Source organism: Megalops cyprinoides, chromosome 19 (assembly GCF_013368585.1).
Source record: "Megalops cyprinoides isolate fMegCyp1 chromosome 19, fMegCyp1.pri, whole genome shotgun sequence".
NCBI lineage: Eukaryota > Metazoa > Chordata > Actinopteri > Elopiformes > Megalopidae > Megalops > Megalops cyprinoides.
The window spans coordinates 7,896,127-7,913,260 of NC_050601.1; the positions used below are offsets into that span (position 1 = coordinate 7,896,127).

The window sequence follows — 17,134 nt, forward strand, 5'->3', positions numbered from 1 at the left end:
CATATGCTTTGCTGTGGTCTCACTTTCTTAATGTGTATCAGTTATTCTGGGGAGCTTTACAAATACGCCCAAGCCCCCAATGAAATATAATGATAGAATAATTATAATATGGTGAATTGTGATCATGTTTCAGACAAATTAGCTTGAGTGGTAAACATTTGCTCATGTACTGTAATTTAGTTACACTCCCTGGTATGAACTCATTTTACAGAACCATCATTTTAAAACACAGAGTGCATATGTTGTCATGCATTCTGTTCCTGTAAAACAAAATTTAGAAGAGACGGAAAAACAACACTCCCTTTATCAAAAATGTTTTCCTGACATTACTAAGGTGTGATATTTTCTTGAAATCTCCCAATTAAATTTAACTCCACAGGCTCTCACAGAAATTGCAGTCCTGTTGAGGCTGCAATGGAATGTGGGTATGAAACAAAGAGATGAGTCTACACCTTGACAGTACATTTGTTTAAGCATGACTGTGTGTGTGTGTGTGTGTGTGTGTGTGAGAGAGAGAGAGAGAGAGAGAGAGAGAGAGAGAGAGAGAGAGAGAGACAGAAGGGGGGTTCATTTGCACAATTGGCAAATGCAGCACCCTGTGGCAATGATGCTACCCTTTTCAACCTCTCCAGTCCCCCCGTCTTCAAAACATCTACCTCAAGTGTTGGCGATGGTAGTCACTTGCCAAATAACTAACATGAATGGTAGATTGTCGGAGTCACAGCACACAATTTCAACAGATGACTTCTGAAAACCTGTTTTTCTTGTGACCTGCTTTGTGGAGTCTGACAGATGGGACTCTGGGAGCTGGAGGCTAGGGATGAACATTTTTTTTTTTTGCTTCATGGTGTATAGTTAAAGAAGAGACTTCTGAACAAAACTGAAACGCATCGGATAACTTGGCCAACGTTAGTTGGCAGGATTTGAGATGTTTAAATGAGCTCCTTTACAGGTTGACTTTTAATTCACAGAGAAATATGAAATTATAACGGTTGTATTACTCAGTTGGCAAGATATGTTATTCATTATAACATGTAGGCTTATATCATGGGAAACCTACTTGATCGTGAATTCATCAAAAAACTTTTAAAAAAGGATGTAAACGACCCTCCAAAAAATAACGTCATCTTTTTTGAATGCTGACGTTGGTATAACGCATAACTGATCTAGCGAGCTACTTTGTTCACGTGCATAAGAATTGGGCTGAGGTTTAAAATGTTTATTAATCAAAAATAAAACGGCTGAGATCAGGATCTCACTTTAACATTAGCACTGCTCTAAGCAGGAGAAGAGGTAATAATTAAGGCAAAATTCTGGCGACTGTGGGAAAAAACAAACAAAGTTGCATGCATTAGCTAAACCTCCTTTTGATGGCATACTGTTTTAAACTATGAGTACGTATCATAAAATAGTTTGCTATTTGCTGTAACATATGTCTCTCCTGTTGATGGCGACGCCGCACTCGGTGTAGAAACGCGAGGCAACAGTGTGGAGGCAGGGAGGGAGGGATTGAGTCCTCCGGTCACACCCTTTGCCGCCGGCCCCCTCCCTGAATGAGTGTACGCCATGTTTGACTGTGAGGGTGTCACACGGTGCTGAGGGAGACTTACAGCCTGCTAGCTAGCTAGCACATCAATCTGAACCCAGGGGTTTACGAGCAACAAGCCTTTCCAAAGCTTCAAAGAGTTTTTGTTTTTATTCATTACTCATATCGAGAACTTATGGGCGGTCTGTGGGACGAAGAGTGCCCCCCGTAAGAACTGAAGCGGAATGGTAAGTTGTTTTGTTAATTTGGGTGAGAGACCCATTTGGCATGCTAGCTAACAGTGATATCTCCATCAAACACCATCAGTAGACTAAACGACCGAGAAGGTTTAGCTAGCTAGCCGGGGTGGAACGGGGGAACTGTTAGCGGCCTATCGAGCCTTAATAGCTGTAATATCTTACTGGCTACCTATCGGACGAATTTGAAGCTTACGATTTTTCATAGTTAAAAACGTAAGATAGCAGTCATAATTTTCTCTGAAGGAATATTCAACAGATTGTTGCTCTGAATTTCGCGTCAACGAGCTAGTTTTGACGCCTCATAGTTTCTAAACTGAAGAGACATTTAACGTTACGTTTCAATTTCACGGTATTCTTGCGTTCAACTTATATAGCTAGCTAGTTAACATTAACAGTTTCAGTCAGTAGTTAGTTGACATTAGGTAACGTTAAAAACGTAGTTAGTTAGCCAGTCTGCTAGCTAGCAGGCTCAATGACTGCTTGACTACCTAGCTAAGATTAGTTCGGTCGGTTAGCTGCATTAATACCCAGCTAGGATTTAGTGTGTTTTCTTTTTAATTTAATGGATCTGTGGGTTATGAAATTATTCAGAGTTTTGATTTAACGTCACTTAGCTCACATCTTTGTAGTATGTTGGTAGCTTGCTCGGCAGACAAGGTAATGTTAACTGTGTAACTGTAAGGCTTTTGTTAACTAGTATTAAATAAGTTAGCTAGCTGTGTAGCAAGCTAGCAAGACGCCTTCCACCCGTTTAGCAGACGTTACACGTTGGCATGTTAAATACGACAGCTAGCCAGCTAGTAGGTTCGCTTCCATTTACAAATTATTTTGAACTTAGCTAGTCAATGTTTTATATTGTAGCCAACTGTTATATACACACGGTTGGGTAGCTATCAAGCTTCAACTGGCCAACAAAATTAAGTTGGTGCTAGGTAGCTGCCTAGCTGCTCGGAACGTTTATCATTGCATTAGCTAACGTTAGCCAAGTGAACGCAATGCTACATAGCTAGCTCAGTTAAGGCAAGTCTAGTTGGCTAGCAATAACTTTAGCTGGTTTGACTACCTTGACTAACTAGCCAGTTAGCTACGCAGAGCTAACTTGTTAGCCGACGCAGATAAACTTTAAAACGTTTAAGAAACGTTTGGGTTTCTCCAAACAAGCTTCTAGGAGCAAAACTCTCGAGATAAACATCGTTAGCTTGTTTGCTGGCTATACCCTTTGATATTTGACTCATTTAAATATTTTGAAAGCAAGGGTGTTAGCTAATTAGCATACTGTATTGTTGACTTTTTGACACGATTTCGCAAGATAGTGAACTGATTTACAAGGTCTGTAGTTTGGGTATTGCTCCAGTGTGAATCGTATGGCTCTGTGTATCCCACTGTCGTCCTCTTATGGTTTCCTTAAAACATACTCGTGTCACCAAGGATCTGTGCCTTTTGTGTGGTGGTCACTGTGTGACAGATGCGTCCGAAGCCGCCTCCCGTGAGCTCCGGCTTTGTCTTGCGAGGAACTCGGGGGCCGTGAAAGACAATGGGAAGAAGGGCGATTGTTGGGGAGAATGTCTTAATGCATGGCTCTTTTCTCTGGGGAATGCTTGTACACGCGTTTTGATTGCTGGGTGTTTTAGCTCGTTAAATTTTCGTAAGCACGAAATTTCATCGTTAAAATAGAAGCCCCTCTCCTACAGCGCGGATAAATCAAATGGGTACGGTTGTTCTGTAGCCAACGTACGGTAAGTTTAAAACATTTGGATGCCAAGACCCACACTTTACTCTTTAAATTGATTTTAAGACACGACGACAACGGTCATATTCCCAGCACACCAACTGTTGGCCTATATCATATATTCAGTATCAGAACGATCTGGTTCGTGATTTTCTCTGAAGGACTTTTCGTGAAGTGAGAAAACCGGCTGGATTACCTTGGGACAGCAGCACCGTACACAAATGCCATGCGCGTTATGTAAGCCGCTGTTTATCGCTGTAGGATCAGCCCTAACCTTGAGACGTGTGCAGCGCAGAACAGTACCTCTTATCCGGTTTTACCGAAATGTTCGACAGTATCACCTGCACTGGGACTATTTCAGCAGCCTGTTTTTCTAGGGAGGAATTGCCACGCTTAGCCAGGTGTCTGTTTTGGACAGGTGTGACATGACCTCTGACTCTGGTACTGCCGCTCGGTGATCCTCCTCCCTTGTAGAATGCAAGGTGTGGCAGAACAACCTTGCTCTGTCTCTTTGGCAGCCAGCATTCCTGCATCTGTGGAATTCAGTTTGTTCCAACACACTTACAAAGAGCAACTCTGGTGAGACTTGGGGCTTGTCGGTGCTTGCCACTGGCTCCAGTAAGTCCCGAATCATCTGAGGGCACCTCAGCACTTGTGCATGCACAGCGGGAATAGGGTACAACCTTCTTTTTGGTGTGTGCAAGAGTGTTTTATTTGCAAGCAGATTTTTCACAAGCCCTTTCTAGCATTTTGTGTGCAGTGGGTTGCCAGCTACAGCTGATAACTCTCACAGGGGCTCAGCTGAAATCCACAGGCGAGCAGGGTTTTCTCTGGTAGGTCGTCACGTGATGTGCCAGCTCCTTATCAACTAACAGGTTGCTGTCCTTTTATAGTTGAACTAATAATGATGCCCCTGGTGAGCAGTGTTTGTATTAGACATTATTAACCCTTTGTGCACACTGAGGTGTTTTCAGAGCCGTGGCTCTCCCTGATGCTTGGTTTGTATTGTAAAGGTGCCAATTTTTATGAATTAATGTTATCTTAGTATGACTTTACACCAGTTTATTTTGTACTCCGTAACACATTCAATGATCCACTTGCAGTTGCACAGTAGTGTTTGAAATGGGTGCCTATAGTGTGGTTTCACTGTCAGAATTTTTGTTTCGGAAATCTCTGTTTTGTAGTAATGCAGTATTGGTATTTATATTTCCTATTAGAATCTATACAGCTGCTAGAAGCCACACATTGGGTCTGTTTAATAGATTTTCAAATAGAAACCCACAAGGGTTTGGTTTTAGAGGTTGTGTGGCTTTGTACTGCCATACCTCATTTAATAGAGCTTCCATCTTTTCATCAATGACAGAGTTGAACAAACGCTTTATGTCAGTCTAAGCAGTATGCCAATCAGTTTGAGGGGGGGGCAGGAATTTATAATTTTGTCCTACCAAAGCGTCTTCTGTGGTATGAAAGGACATTTATTTATTGAGATAGGTCTGATATTTTGAAGTTTTGCCCCACAAAGTTTGCAGAGTTTCTGAAACCCCAATGGTACTGTCACATTGACAGCGTCTGTGTGGATACATTTTGTTGGTACTGAAGATTTTGTCAGGCTTTGAAGATCCTAAATTGGAGGAGGGCATAAAATGTGTATTGCCTAAAATGTGTATTACTACATCTCTAAATCAGGATCCTGTGTTTGGGGTATAAGCAAAACATAATTGAAATGCATGAGCAATAATTGCTTTTATCTCATTTGAACCCTGATGTTAAACAGGAAATTATTTGCATTTCAACAAGTTTGACCTCTTGCTGCTGTCTGTCAGCTCTGACTGAGCCTGTGTGTTGTCACATTCTTGCTACTTTTCGCAGGATTGAAAGTGGAATAGAGGCTAATTAAGTTGTGTCCTTAAATGGAGTTGAGTGGAGTGTGGAGACAGCTGTGCTACTGTGGCCACGAGTGGTGCAAAAATGAGAGCATTTGGGCTCGTATTAGAATTTAAAAAAAAAAAAAAATTTAAAGAGTGCTCAGTTTTTTGGCTTCGAAGCAAGAGTTGAGTTTTGAGGTACAATGTGCGACACTGGGAATCACCCTGGACGCACTTAAAACAAGTGAATGGAAGGAGCCAGGCTGGGGTCTGTCTGCCGATTTATGCATAGGGTTTAAGAGCGAGTCATGGCTCTTGTGCAACTCTGAGCATGACGTCAATTAAATGGAAGTTCCACATGTCCTTGGTACTTGAGGGCTATTGATGTCTTCAAGCTTCATTAAAAAAAAAAAAAAAGAAAGTAGTTTAATCAAGTACCTGATGTAGGGTAGTAACATCCCAAGAAAGATTTGAGTGTTCTAGAATAGTAAGAGAGAAGGTATGGTTCTTTTAAATTTTGAAAACCTGTTCAACCAATGTAGCTTAAGGCCACCCATGTCTGAGGACACGTCACCGGGTGTCTAGTTCCGGGAAGACTCTTCAGAATTGTGAATTCCTCCATAGTTTAAGTGAAATATTTCTGGTAATGTTTCAGTTTAAAATGAGGAGTTTTTTGTCTAAAGTCTTTTAATGTGTTTAAGGTTGTGTAGATGGTTGAGCATGACTACAGAGCCTCATATCTGATGAGTGTCACGCTTGATGCCTGAGGTTACCTGTAGGAAAATGTGGTTCCAGACGAATTAGTCTACAATGTACTGGAGTATGAAATAGAAAAAAATAGTTGAGTTGTTGATATGAATAGTATGTAAGTACAGGGATAGAAATGAGTAATTCACTATCTGGCTAAATCAAGTCTATGGAAAAATCCCCTCCAAGAATCTACATATGGTAGTATGAGCATAGCAGCAGTGTTAGTTCTCTTTGTACCGTAGGAAAACATTTAGACTTGCATCTGAAGTCTTCCATGTGTGCCCCTCCAAAGCACTGTTCAGTGTGACACAGTAAACTGGTCCTGACCTGTGGATGGCACCATTTTGACACAATATGAGCACTCAATCCAAAGTAAGGGCTAAACTCTAGCCTAGGTGACAGTCTGCTAAGTTATTTTAGCTTGTTCTGTATTTATATATTAAAGTTGACGTGGGGAAAAAATAAATAAGAACAAGGGTCCAGAGAATTGGAGGTGGTTGTTGTAATGTGGGAAGCCATTAGCACTGAATAGAAATCAGGCCTAAAAGCCTGTTTAGTCTGAAGGCTAATGTTAGCCCAGGTGAGCTGAAGGTAATGATGTGGATAGACAATAATCAGATTACATGCAAGGAAACTCAGGTGGCCCATGACACACAAACTCAAGCACTGCTAAATTCCATTGTTGCAAACACCTATCTGCATATAATTTCTTCACTCTGTCTCTTTGGTCTTTTTTAAATATTCTAAATCAATGTCTTGTTATGGACACACAAACTCTCCCATTCCCTCCTCCTGCGTCATCTTCCTTTTACTTATTACGTCAGTTTAGAAATGACTGACAGTGCGGTCTGTGTAATATTGGCAAGGAAGTCTACCTCAGTTAACGTCATTGTCCATTTCCCGTCAGTTTGCGTGGGGGTGACGCTACAGTGGAAAAGGTGTGTCCAGTGCGCATTCCTGGAATGGTAGTCAGGCCCTGTTTTTGCCTTATCGCTGCCTTTGGTTCAGCACCGCGCCGTGATCCCTGAGTCGGCCTCTGCCATCATCAACCCTCGCAGCACAGACCTGACCTGTTCCTCAGAGCCAGATGAGACAGGCCTGGGCTGCGTGGGCCCCCCACACAAACCGGGCCTGTGTGCAGGGCTCCAGGGAGCCACTGTGAGAGTAGAGCAGTGGCGCTTTGTTTCCGGGAGGCGATACAGTTGCCCCTCTCTTCCTCTTGTGTGCTGGATCTGAATAGGTGATTAAAGCAGCAGATGTTTCATTAGGGCCCTGCTGTATTCATGTGTATGCAGGCTCGGGGGAGGGGCTCCGCGGCCGGCCTGCAGGACAGCAGGAGTCACATTTCAGTGACTCCTAATGAATTTACGGGCTGCGCCAAGTTGTTTTTGTTAGGCGGCCCCCCTCGCGGCTCCCGCTCTCCCCTTGCATGGGAGCAGGAAGTGTAGCCTCTGCACGGCCCCAGCAGCCCCGCTCGAACCGGGAGTCGTGTTCCTCAGCAGTGTGTGTGGGACTGAAACCCGACGCCTTGACACACTGAGGGCCCCATTCAGCCCTTCCTCGCTCAGGTCTGGCCTTAAATTTAAGCTTCAAATATGCCTCAATGAAACTTCAACTTCAAGCAACACGTTTGCGTGTGACATTTACATTTACGTCCACTGCAGCACTGGAGTTTGGTGGTTAAAGAACTTAACAGGTCAGCGGGGAAATTTCGTGTTAGAAACCACGGGAAAGAAAACATCACTTGCTTGAATTTGTTCAAAAGCCTGGTCCAGTTTAGTTTTGTTTTGTGACTCGCAGAGTTGTCGTGCAACAATACAGCCAGTCACAGTTAAAAAAAAAAAAACATTTCCTGTGTGATGGACTGATATGAAAATTCTTGTAAAGCGCTCCTGTTTGATTGTGGGGACTGAAAATGCCGTTAACACTGAATCGGAAGGTGTTGGAATAGAGCAGGCGATGTCTCCAAGAGTATCCTTGCAAACTCTTCCCTAGCATATAAATTTGTTTTTATACCTTTGGAAATCCCTCCGCTTTTGGAAGACATAGCAATAATGATTCTGTTGTGTGTATGCTTGCATTCTTTATTTCCCTATCAACCCAGCATCTGATTTTACATAATCAGTTATAAAATACAGAAAATCTGTTGTTACATAACAGTGCATTTTGTAATCTTTCAAATCATACTAGAACCAGTAAATGCAGCTTAAATTATTTTTGTAGTTGGTAGATGAAAAACTTAAAAACTCAGGAGAAAGTGCAGTCGTTGGTTTTTAAATTTCTAGTTATTTCACTCATCCACTTAATTTTTCTTCCTGTTTGGTGCCCTCAGATCAAGGCAAAGGTGTGTCCACACAAGGGTTTCACTGAATATTAAGCCATGCATTGAAGTACAGTCCATGTGGAGTACGTCGGGTCTCTGAAAGTGTATAATTTTTGGAGGGATTTGATTGCTTCGTGTGTCTTTCTGGTGGCATTTGAAGCATGGTGGGTGTGCACAAAATGACCTTGATACATCTTTTCAGTGCATCAAAGCAAAGCTTCAAGATGGGCTGGTGCTCTGTGTTTTCACTCAGGGCCGTTGTTCAGCAACAGATCTGTGGTGCTGCAGAGTTTTTGAAAAGCAAATGTGGATGTCATAGGAAATATTTCGCTTATGTTTGCAGTTAAACGTGAGCAGCACTCAGTTTTTAGGTGCTAAGTAGTATATGACCCCCTGTCTGAATTACCCGCCAGTATTGAATTATTTCAGAGGCTCTGCTTTTTATAGTGTTTCATTTTCAGCTCTGCAAATCATTTCCCCAGTTTGTTTAGATTCTCCTTATAGAGTGGGAAATCATGACATTGTATTTCTGTCATGGCGAGTCAGAAAGCCTAAGGCCTCACATTTAATAGCATGTTGTTTCCATCACCTTGTTGCAGTAGTCTCTTTTTAACATTTAACATTTATGTCAATAAAACCCACAGACCTGCTGTAAGTGCAGCTGGTGTAACTGGGATCCCCAAAATGGCTGTTCTTGTTTTGTTTTGAGAATGCTTAGATGGGAAAGCAAGGGAGGGCTCTTTCTGATTATTAGAATTTAAAAAATAGTGTATGCTATATAGGTAATGAAAATGCCTCATCTGTTTCATTGGTTCAGTTCTGAAAAATACTGATATAATATGTTAAGTATTAATGCATTTAAGCTTAATAAGTAGCTTTAAATTTGGTAATATTAAGAAATTAGTTGGCTTGATTGATCAACCGCTGGCTCTTATTTGGGTTTTTTATTTTATAATGTCCTCCTATTTGTCTGTTGTGAAAGATGTGAAAATGTTGTCATCATTTTTGATGTGTAGGTAGACTCTGGTTATAATGGAATTTTAGATGTGAGGAAACGTTGAATGGGCTTTCTGCCAGTGATTTATGTTGATATGCTAAATGGTGAATCATAACCACATTTATACTCAACCAGGCATACTAAATGTAAATAACATCTCAGGAACAATTTAGGAACAACTAAATGTAAAACGTTAAGCATAAGTATCAAAATACCTGTACCGATTAGACTATAAATATGGTGAGGTGTCAGGACAAAAGGAGGTGTTTGTTCAAAACTTTATTTTGTCTTTCCATTGCTTAGCTACCTGCAAAAGAAAATGGGAAATGATTTGGTAGTAATATGCTGGTACACAATTACCATACCAGAAAGTCCTCCTTAGGTATGCATCTCCTTATGTAAGGGGAAGCCGTCTGTTACTGGATGTTATTGTACATACATATAAACATAACCTTTGATAAACAACCCATCCAGTGAGTCTTGGGGGATTGAGGACTGGAATTAGAGACAGCTGTAGGCAGCCACTTGTGACCTACTCTTTTCTCTCAGTTCCTTGTTTTCACAACAGGGAGTGAACTCAAGCATGCACAGGATGGTTTTATGCCTACGTGGCGTTATGTACTACAGTTCAATGTTTGAAAATGTGATCTATGTGATAATAGCTGATAATTAAATGTCTTTGAAAAGGGTGGTTGCAGTGTTGCATGGTTACCTTGGGCTTTTCTGGAGCCTTACGCATATGCTTGTCTTAAGTTCCCTTCGGTTTGTCTTCAGCTAGTTACATCAGGCAGTGTTCTCTGCAGGGCGAAATGGAAGTAGGCACATTTTTGTCTTGTATTGTTTACTTTGTTCACTGAAGAATGAGGAAGTTTAATTTCACACACTTCCAGTAAATAAAAATAAATGTCTGCATTTTGCGTGGCTTCCTTTCTGTGAGAAGCATTACCTAGCTACAGCGCAGAGAAAGCAGTAGAACAGTCATCGGATAACTGTAGTTTTGATTGCCATTACAGAGAATGAAGGTTCAAGGACAGATATTGCAAAGAGTTCCACAATGGCTGTGTTCGGTAGATGTTATATGCAGTGTGTTCAACTTGATTTTCAGATTAAGAGCTGAGCTAGAGACAGTGTGTTGATTAATTCTGAGCAGGGGGTCAAAGAGTAGCCAAGATTATTGATACAGTGACAACCTCACAGAGGTCCATTGAATTCAGGAAGTGTTTTCAAACTTTTAAAAACCTTTAAAATGAGCTTGTTATTGATGAACTACACTTGAAAGGTAGGTATGTGATATGAATGAAAAGGGAACTAGAAGTTGCTAGAGTGTCAGTATTGTGGCAATTATAGCAATAAATGTAGCAATACAATCAGGTTATCGCCTTTAGTTCTTATATTGATTTAGTTAGTCCTCTAAATTGATCATAAAAAAAAACTGGTGTGCGCATTTTGAATGGCTCTGAGCCAGTATGGTACTAGGCCAAGAACAGGTGAACATGGTCACTGAAGAAATGGCATGCCTTTCAGGTTTAACGGTGAGCTACAGTGACAGGTTGGTGCAACTGAGGAATGTCCCTAAAGCAGTTCACACACAGGTTATCCGCACTGCTCTTCATACTGTGTAAAAATGACAAGTCCAGCGTGTTTGTGGTCACTTCGGGGAAATGGGAAGTCACTCGTTCAGTTGCCAAAAGCTGGTATTACGGTAAAATTGAGCAGGAAATGTGTCAGGCTTAGAATCACTGCTGTTCCTTTGTTCAGCGTGTCTGGCAACTTGGGTTCCAGCATGGTAGCCTACATGTTCTGGGTTAAAAAATGCACAGCTGTGACCTATTTCTTTTTATCTGGCTGCTGGGATCATTTTAACTGTCTAGCACAGTAAGCGAAGTCAGGAAGTGCATTAGTAAGCTTAAGGTTGCTTATCTTTGTATTGTATTTCCACAATCAAACGTTTTCATTCAGCCCAACAAGCCTCAGTCATGTGATTGAACATTTGTGTGTTCTTCATTTCACATAAAACCTCCTGTGTGCTTTTTCTACTCGGGGAGATATTCCGCCTTGCGCACAAGCCATATTCATAAGGAAAGTAGCGTCATTCTTGCGTCACTGTCTAATGATTTGAGCTGCTGTGGTCAGAGTTGGCAAAAATGAATAATGAAGCAAATGTTGGAAAACTGTTGTATGTAAACTGAGGGGTATTAATCCTCTCAGTTGGGGGAGATAAGAGCTGTTGTCTTCTGCGACGATGTGACATTAAATGCCAAATGCCTTGGCCCTCTCTATGTGCAGAGCCTGCACTGATCACTTCCTAATGGTCTGGTTTTGTGTTCCAGGTAATGAAGGAACTCTGTGTGCCGACTCCCCTCTCTGTGTGGAAATGGTTTTAACAGGTGCTGCTCTGGAGGCCTCGGGAACACGCATTTGGGCTGGTGCAGCCTTGGAAAAAATAGTGTTTTGATCACTTTGTGGAATTTGAACCAAAAAACGGACCTGTTTCTATTTTTTTTTGTTGTTTTAAGTAAAAGAGCACTTGACACATTCTAGTCGGTTTTGCCCGTGAGCACTCAGCCCTCAACCAACCGCCAAAATGCCGAGCTCCACGATTCGGCGGCAGATGAAAAACATGGTGAACAACTACTCGGAGGCGGAGAAGAAGGTGCGGGAGGCCACCTCCAACGACCCGTGGGGCCCCTCCAGCTCGCTGATGTCGGAGATCGCCGACCTCACCTACAACGTGGTGGCCTTCTCTGAGATCATGAGCATGATCTGGAAGCGGCTCAACGACCACGGCAAGAACTGGCGGCACGTCTACAAGGCGCTGACGCTGCTGGACTACCTGATCAAGACCGGCTCGGAGCGCGTGGCCCTGCAGTGCAAGGAGAACATCTTCGCCATCCAGACGCTCAAGGACTTCCAGTACATCGACCGTGACGGCAAGGACCAGGGCATCAACGTGCGCGAGAAGTCCAAGCAGCTGGTGGTGCTGCTGAAAGACGATGATCGGCTGAAGGGTGAGCGCTCCCAGGCCCTCAAGACCAAGGAGCGCATGGCGCAGGTGGCCACCAGCACGGGCAGCAACAACCAGATGGGCTTCGGCCGCGGCTCCAGCCAGCCCAACCTCTCCAGCAGCTACTCGGAGGACTACGGCAAGTCTGAGGGCTCCCCAGCCTCCTACCATGGGTGTAAGTACAGAGTGACGGTCGGGGGGGAGGGGGAGGAACCACGCTATAGTATTAAACCTCGGGTCTCTTGGTCTCCATCATTGTTATTAAAAAGGCAGTTGTGATGAATGGCAAGTATATTTAAAGCTCATAGTTTAACTGAAATGAAATTTTTCAGTCTCATTCAGGCAGGTAGTGGCAGAGAAGTTTAGTTCTAGAAAAATGTGAAAGGTGCAAATATCACTTAAACATCTTGTGGCCTTTCTACAGTATAACTGACTGAAAACTGGCAGATCCTCATAGCTTTATGTGCTACTCAGCTCTTATGCTTACCATTTCAGCAGTAACAAAATGTCTTGCCAAACAAGTATGAATATTATTCAGTGCGCTTGTCTGTGTGTAGAGCAACAGTTGCTTAGTGTCACTCATATTTCCCTGTGGCATGCTGCATATGCTGCCGTTACAGTGGACTCCTGTAACAGGTGGTGTGCGCCTCCTTGGCCTTTTCTGTGAATGTTGAAACTGATTTTCCACCTTAGTGCCTGTATTTTTCCTCTGTACAAATGTACAAGTGTACAAATCCTCTATAGCAATGGCTCCTTTTAGGGGTGCAACACATCACAAAACTCACGGTTCGGATCGTATCACGGTTTTTGAGTCACTGATCGGATCATTTTTCGGGATCAGCAAAAAAAATAAAGGGAGATAAATATAACTTTGCTTTCCATCTATTACTTAAAGAACACTTAAAGCAAGGAACGTTTGCCCATGGTCTTAAATGAAAACAAAATTCAAGATGAACATAATATTGCGACAGCTTCGACCGCGGCGCAAATTCCGAGCGCTTGTTCAGATGTTCTTCGGCTGAGTCCGAAATTGCTCCCTGTTCACTATATAGTGCATATATATACATTTTACACTTGGTCGTTGGACTTAACTGCCAGCTAGCTAGCTAACGTTAGTTTCAACTAATTTGAACAGATGAAGCTGGGTGCTAGTTCTTTCATTAAAGTTAGCTAGTGATAGCTAGGTAGGTAGCAGTATAATCTAGCTAGCAGGTTAATGTCAGTTGCAACTAGCTAGTCACTTAGCTAGCTAGCTGGCATAGTTAGACACAAAGATGTTCATACAAATGTTCGAATAAACTTGCAAACATAGAACTATATTCAGAAAATGAATTTATTGTATGACTGAATAGTGAGTGAGTGAATGCGTGAGCGATTTCGGATGCAGCCTTTGTCTTCGCAACGCTAAGTAAGGTTGCTGGTTTTTAAAATTTTTAAATCTCTTCACTGCAGCCCTGCATTGAGATTTAGAGAATTATTACTTTAAAAAGTAACAGCGGCAGTTAAACTGTAATTTACACTGTTATGGTTAAACTTTGCAATTAATCCGCGGTTCACATGCGTGCCGAACCGTGGCGGGTGGGATCCATGAGGATTGAGAGATCAGTAGAAGTAGTAATCACTGTTAGCCTGGTAGCGCCATTGCACGCGGGGTGTAGGAAAGGGGTGGGGCCACATCGGGCAGCGGCTCAAAAGGACAGGCGTGGATAGCTCGGCAGGAGCCTCATGTGGCCCAGATGGGAGTTCCATCCTGTAGCCCGGGAGTAGGCCGTCCCGCAGGGTGGGGCAGGGCGGGGCGGAGCGGGGAGGGATTAGCGCCCGCTCCCCAGGCAGGGCCTTCATCAGGAAGCCGTGGCTGTAACGGAGGCTGCCGGGGGGGTAATCCCTTAAGCTGCACGTCTGGAGCTGCGCTCCAGGGGACACCAGCACTACTGTTCTTTCTGCCGTGACACGGCTTTTCCCGCTGAAAACATCTCCCCCGGCCCGCGGGCCCACACCCTGCCAGCGCTCCCTTCGCCTTGTGTGCCCTCTGTACTGGAATGTGAAATTCCTGAATTCCCCAAGGCTCACGGCTGCACTCCGGGTCACTGTGTCGGAGAGAGGAAGTCGGCTTCTGCTCCACCCCCTCCCCCACACATGACAAAAGAATTTCATAATCTATCCCAAGAAACTCAGTGTGACCTACAAGTCCTGTATGAGGAATGAAAAAATCAAAGTATAGCTGACCCCCATCTGAAGAGATTCTTCCAGTCTCAGCTCAACTGGCATTAGAGATTTTCTTGCCACAGAAAGCAGGTTCATGGTGTATGTCTTCAATTATGGGGCCCAGTGAGGATCACAGTTCCAAACATGGCCACACTGTATGGGGCAATTTGATTGGGTTCCTCTCATGAATGTCCTCAGTGAGTATATACAGCTGTATGAATAAATAATGCATTCATTGCTAATAAGAATCACATCCACCCTTAATGATTTGATACTGGAGGAGTTTCAAACAATTGTAATTGATAAAAATCCTAAATTTTATATTTAAATTCTTTAAACACGTACATTCAAATATATTCTTTTTCATTACTTATGTATATAATTCTTTATTGAATCAAATGGCATTTTTTAACTTGTGATAATTGTTTTTGATGTTTCATCATTAGCGAGGGCACATCAGTCATAAGCGCTTTGCTGGTTCACCTTCATTCTCTGTTCTCCCTTTTTTTAGAGCCTTAGACTGTGGAATGTCCTGGATGGTCTTAAGACTCTTGTAAGACCCAGGAAGGTGCTGCTGTTTTTCCTACCTTGTTCACTGGCATCCATGTAGTTAGCTGAACTGCACAACATTTTTTTTTCCTCAAACAAATTTACTTGTTTGATCCTACTGTAAGTAATTTGACAACGTTTCTTTGCATACAAAGTCTAAATGGCCTTCTTAACTTAAGTGCCATTGCAGTTAGTATTATCTGTATGTGTGTATGTGGAATATTTAAACAGTGTTAGGATAAGAACGCTTCTGTCCCAGTCTTTTTGATGATTACGTGCAGTTGATTCTTTCATGAGTAGTTGGTACAAACAAAGCGCACAGTACATGGTGCACACAGTGAGCAAATGAATAATGGAATGGCAACAGAGTAAGCAGAGCGGAATACCGCCCTCGCATAGCCGCCTGTTGATAACGTCAGTAGGAGTCCGGCCCGCTCGGCGCCCTTCCTCCCTCGCCACTCTGCGGACACGGAGAAGATGAAGCCCCAGCTGAAACCCTGGGTGACAGGCCCTGGCTGTGGGGGGTTACTATTTCTGTCAGCACGTTTCTCAGAAAAGCGGCGGTGGCTAAAGCGGATGTGCATGCAGCTGAATCACTGACAGGGGGAAATAAAAACGAGCAGAAGGAAAGCTAGGGTGCTAACAAAGGAATTTCTCAAATTCCTCCGGAGGCTTCCTGCCATTGTTCTTCCAGGGAAATGTTAATGGCCATTTTGCTTAAGCTGCATTCGCTCGCTGAAAAGGGTTTGAAGAGGAACATGTGACTTTATTGTTAGTCAGCTCCTCTCTTCCTTATTAGGTAATTTTTATCAGAATAGATTTTTTTGTGCATGAAATTTGTGATTTTTGTGTGTGTGTGTGTGTGTGTGTGTGTGTGTGTGTGTGTGTGTGTGTGTGTGTGTGTGTGTGTGAGAACTGTGGGGTGCAGACCGGATGGGTTTGTTATGTCTGTCAAACACAACATTTTGGCATGTTAGCAGGCATGAGAACAGATGGGGATGGGAAGGACCATGAACTCAAGTAGGACACACTTATGTATTTGTTACGGAGTAAGTCTTTTGAGTGGCCACCCCCCATTTAGCTGTGCTACTCCCTGTAGGGTTCTTGACAGATATTATGTCATAAGATTCTCATCTCATGACAGTCTTACTTGGTACCTGACCTTTTCATTTTCCTGCTAGACAGGAAAATGATCTGGCCCAAGTCTGTTTGTTCTAGTTTCTTTTTGCCAATGTGACAGACCTTCAGTCTGAATGCTGTTTGTCATTGTGGGGAAAACACAAAACGGCTGATGGAGAAACTTGGCTTTCCATTACTGATGACTGGGCAGTTACTGTTCTCAGTCATTTTCACATCTCTTTGACTTAAGTAGAAATATTACCAAGTCTTCAAGGAAGTCTGTGTCTGCAGAAAAATGAGCAGATAAGCACCTCAGTTTATCAGATGAGTGATTATTTTAAAAGTGTGTGCATTTGCTTGAACTGTGAAAAAGCACAGCCACTCAGAGAGCTGATGAATGACAGAAAGACTGAAGCCCTTTAGGTGTTTATAGACATTTTCTTTTCGCTGTCTTCACTTGTTAAAAATGATGACAACATAAAATAAATCACTCTAATGTGATTCAATCATTACTTTAGTATCTTATTTCCTGGAAAAAAAACATGGTTCAGCCAGTGAACTTTGTTTAACCGCAGTGTGTAATATGCTGAAGGCTCATGTTGATTTAGCTGTAAAATCACAAAGGAGAGGCTGGTTAAATGGCAGGTAGTTCTCCTCTGAGTCGTGTGCTGGGAGCCGCTGGCAGCGGTTTCAGGGTTGGCCAAGCAGCAGTTTGCGGTTTTGTGAATTGTCTGGCCTGTCATTAGCGGGTCCGTGTGAGAGCGCAGTGGCGTATTTGTCCAGGGGCCCGAAGCAGCCAGGCGAGAGG

General features: G+C 42.9%; 1 protein-coding gene across 1 annotated transcript in view; it reads left to right on the forward strand.

Annotated features, from left to right (window-relative positions):
- The first annotated feature begins 1,577 nt into the window (after positions 1 to 1,577).
- epn2 (epsin 2) overlaps positions 1,578 to 17,134 on the forward strand; it is a 28,898-nt gene continuing 13,341 nt past the window's right edge. The window contains exons 1-2 of the mRNA XM_036552719.1: positions 1,578 to 1,773; positions 11,780 to 12,628. Of these exons, the coding sequence (XP_036408612.1) occupies positions 12,034 to 12,628 (595 nt within the window). The 5' untranslated portion in view covers positions 1,578 to 1,773; positions 11,780 to 12,033. The remainder of the gene's footprint in view (positions 1,774 to 11,779; positions 12,629 to 17,134) is intronic.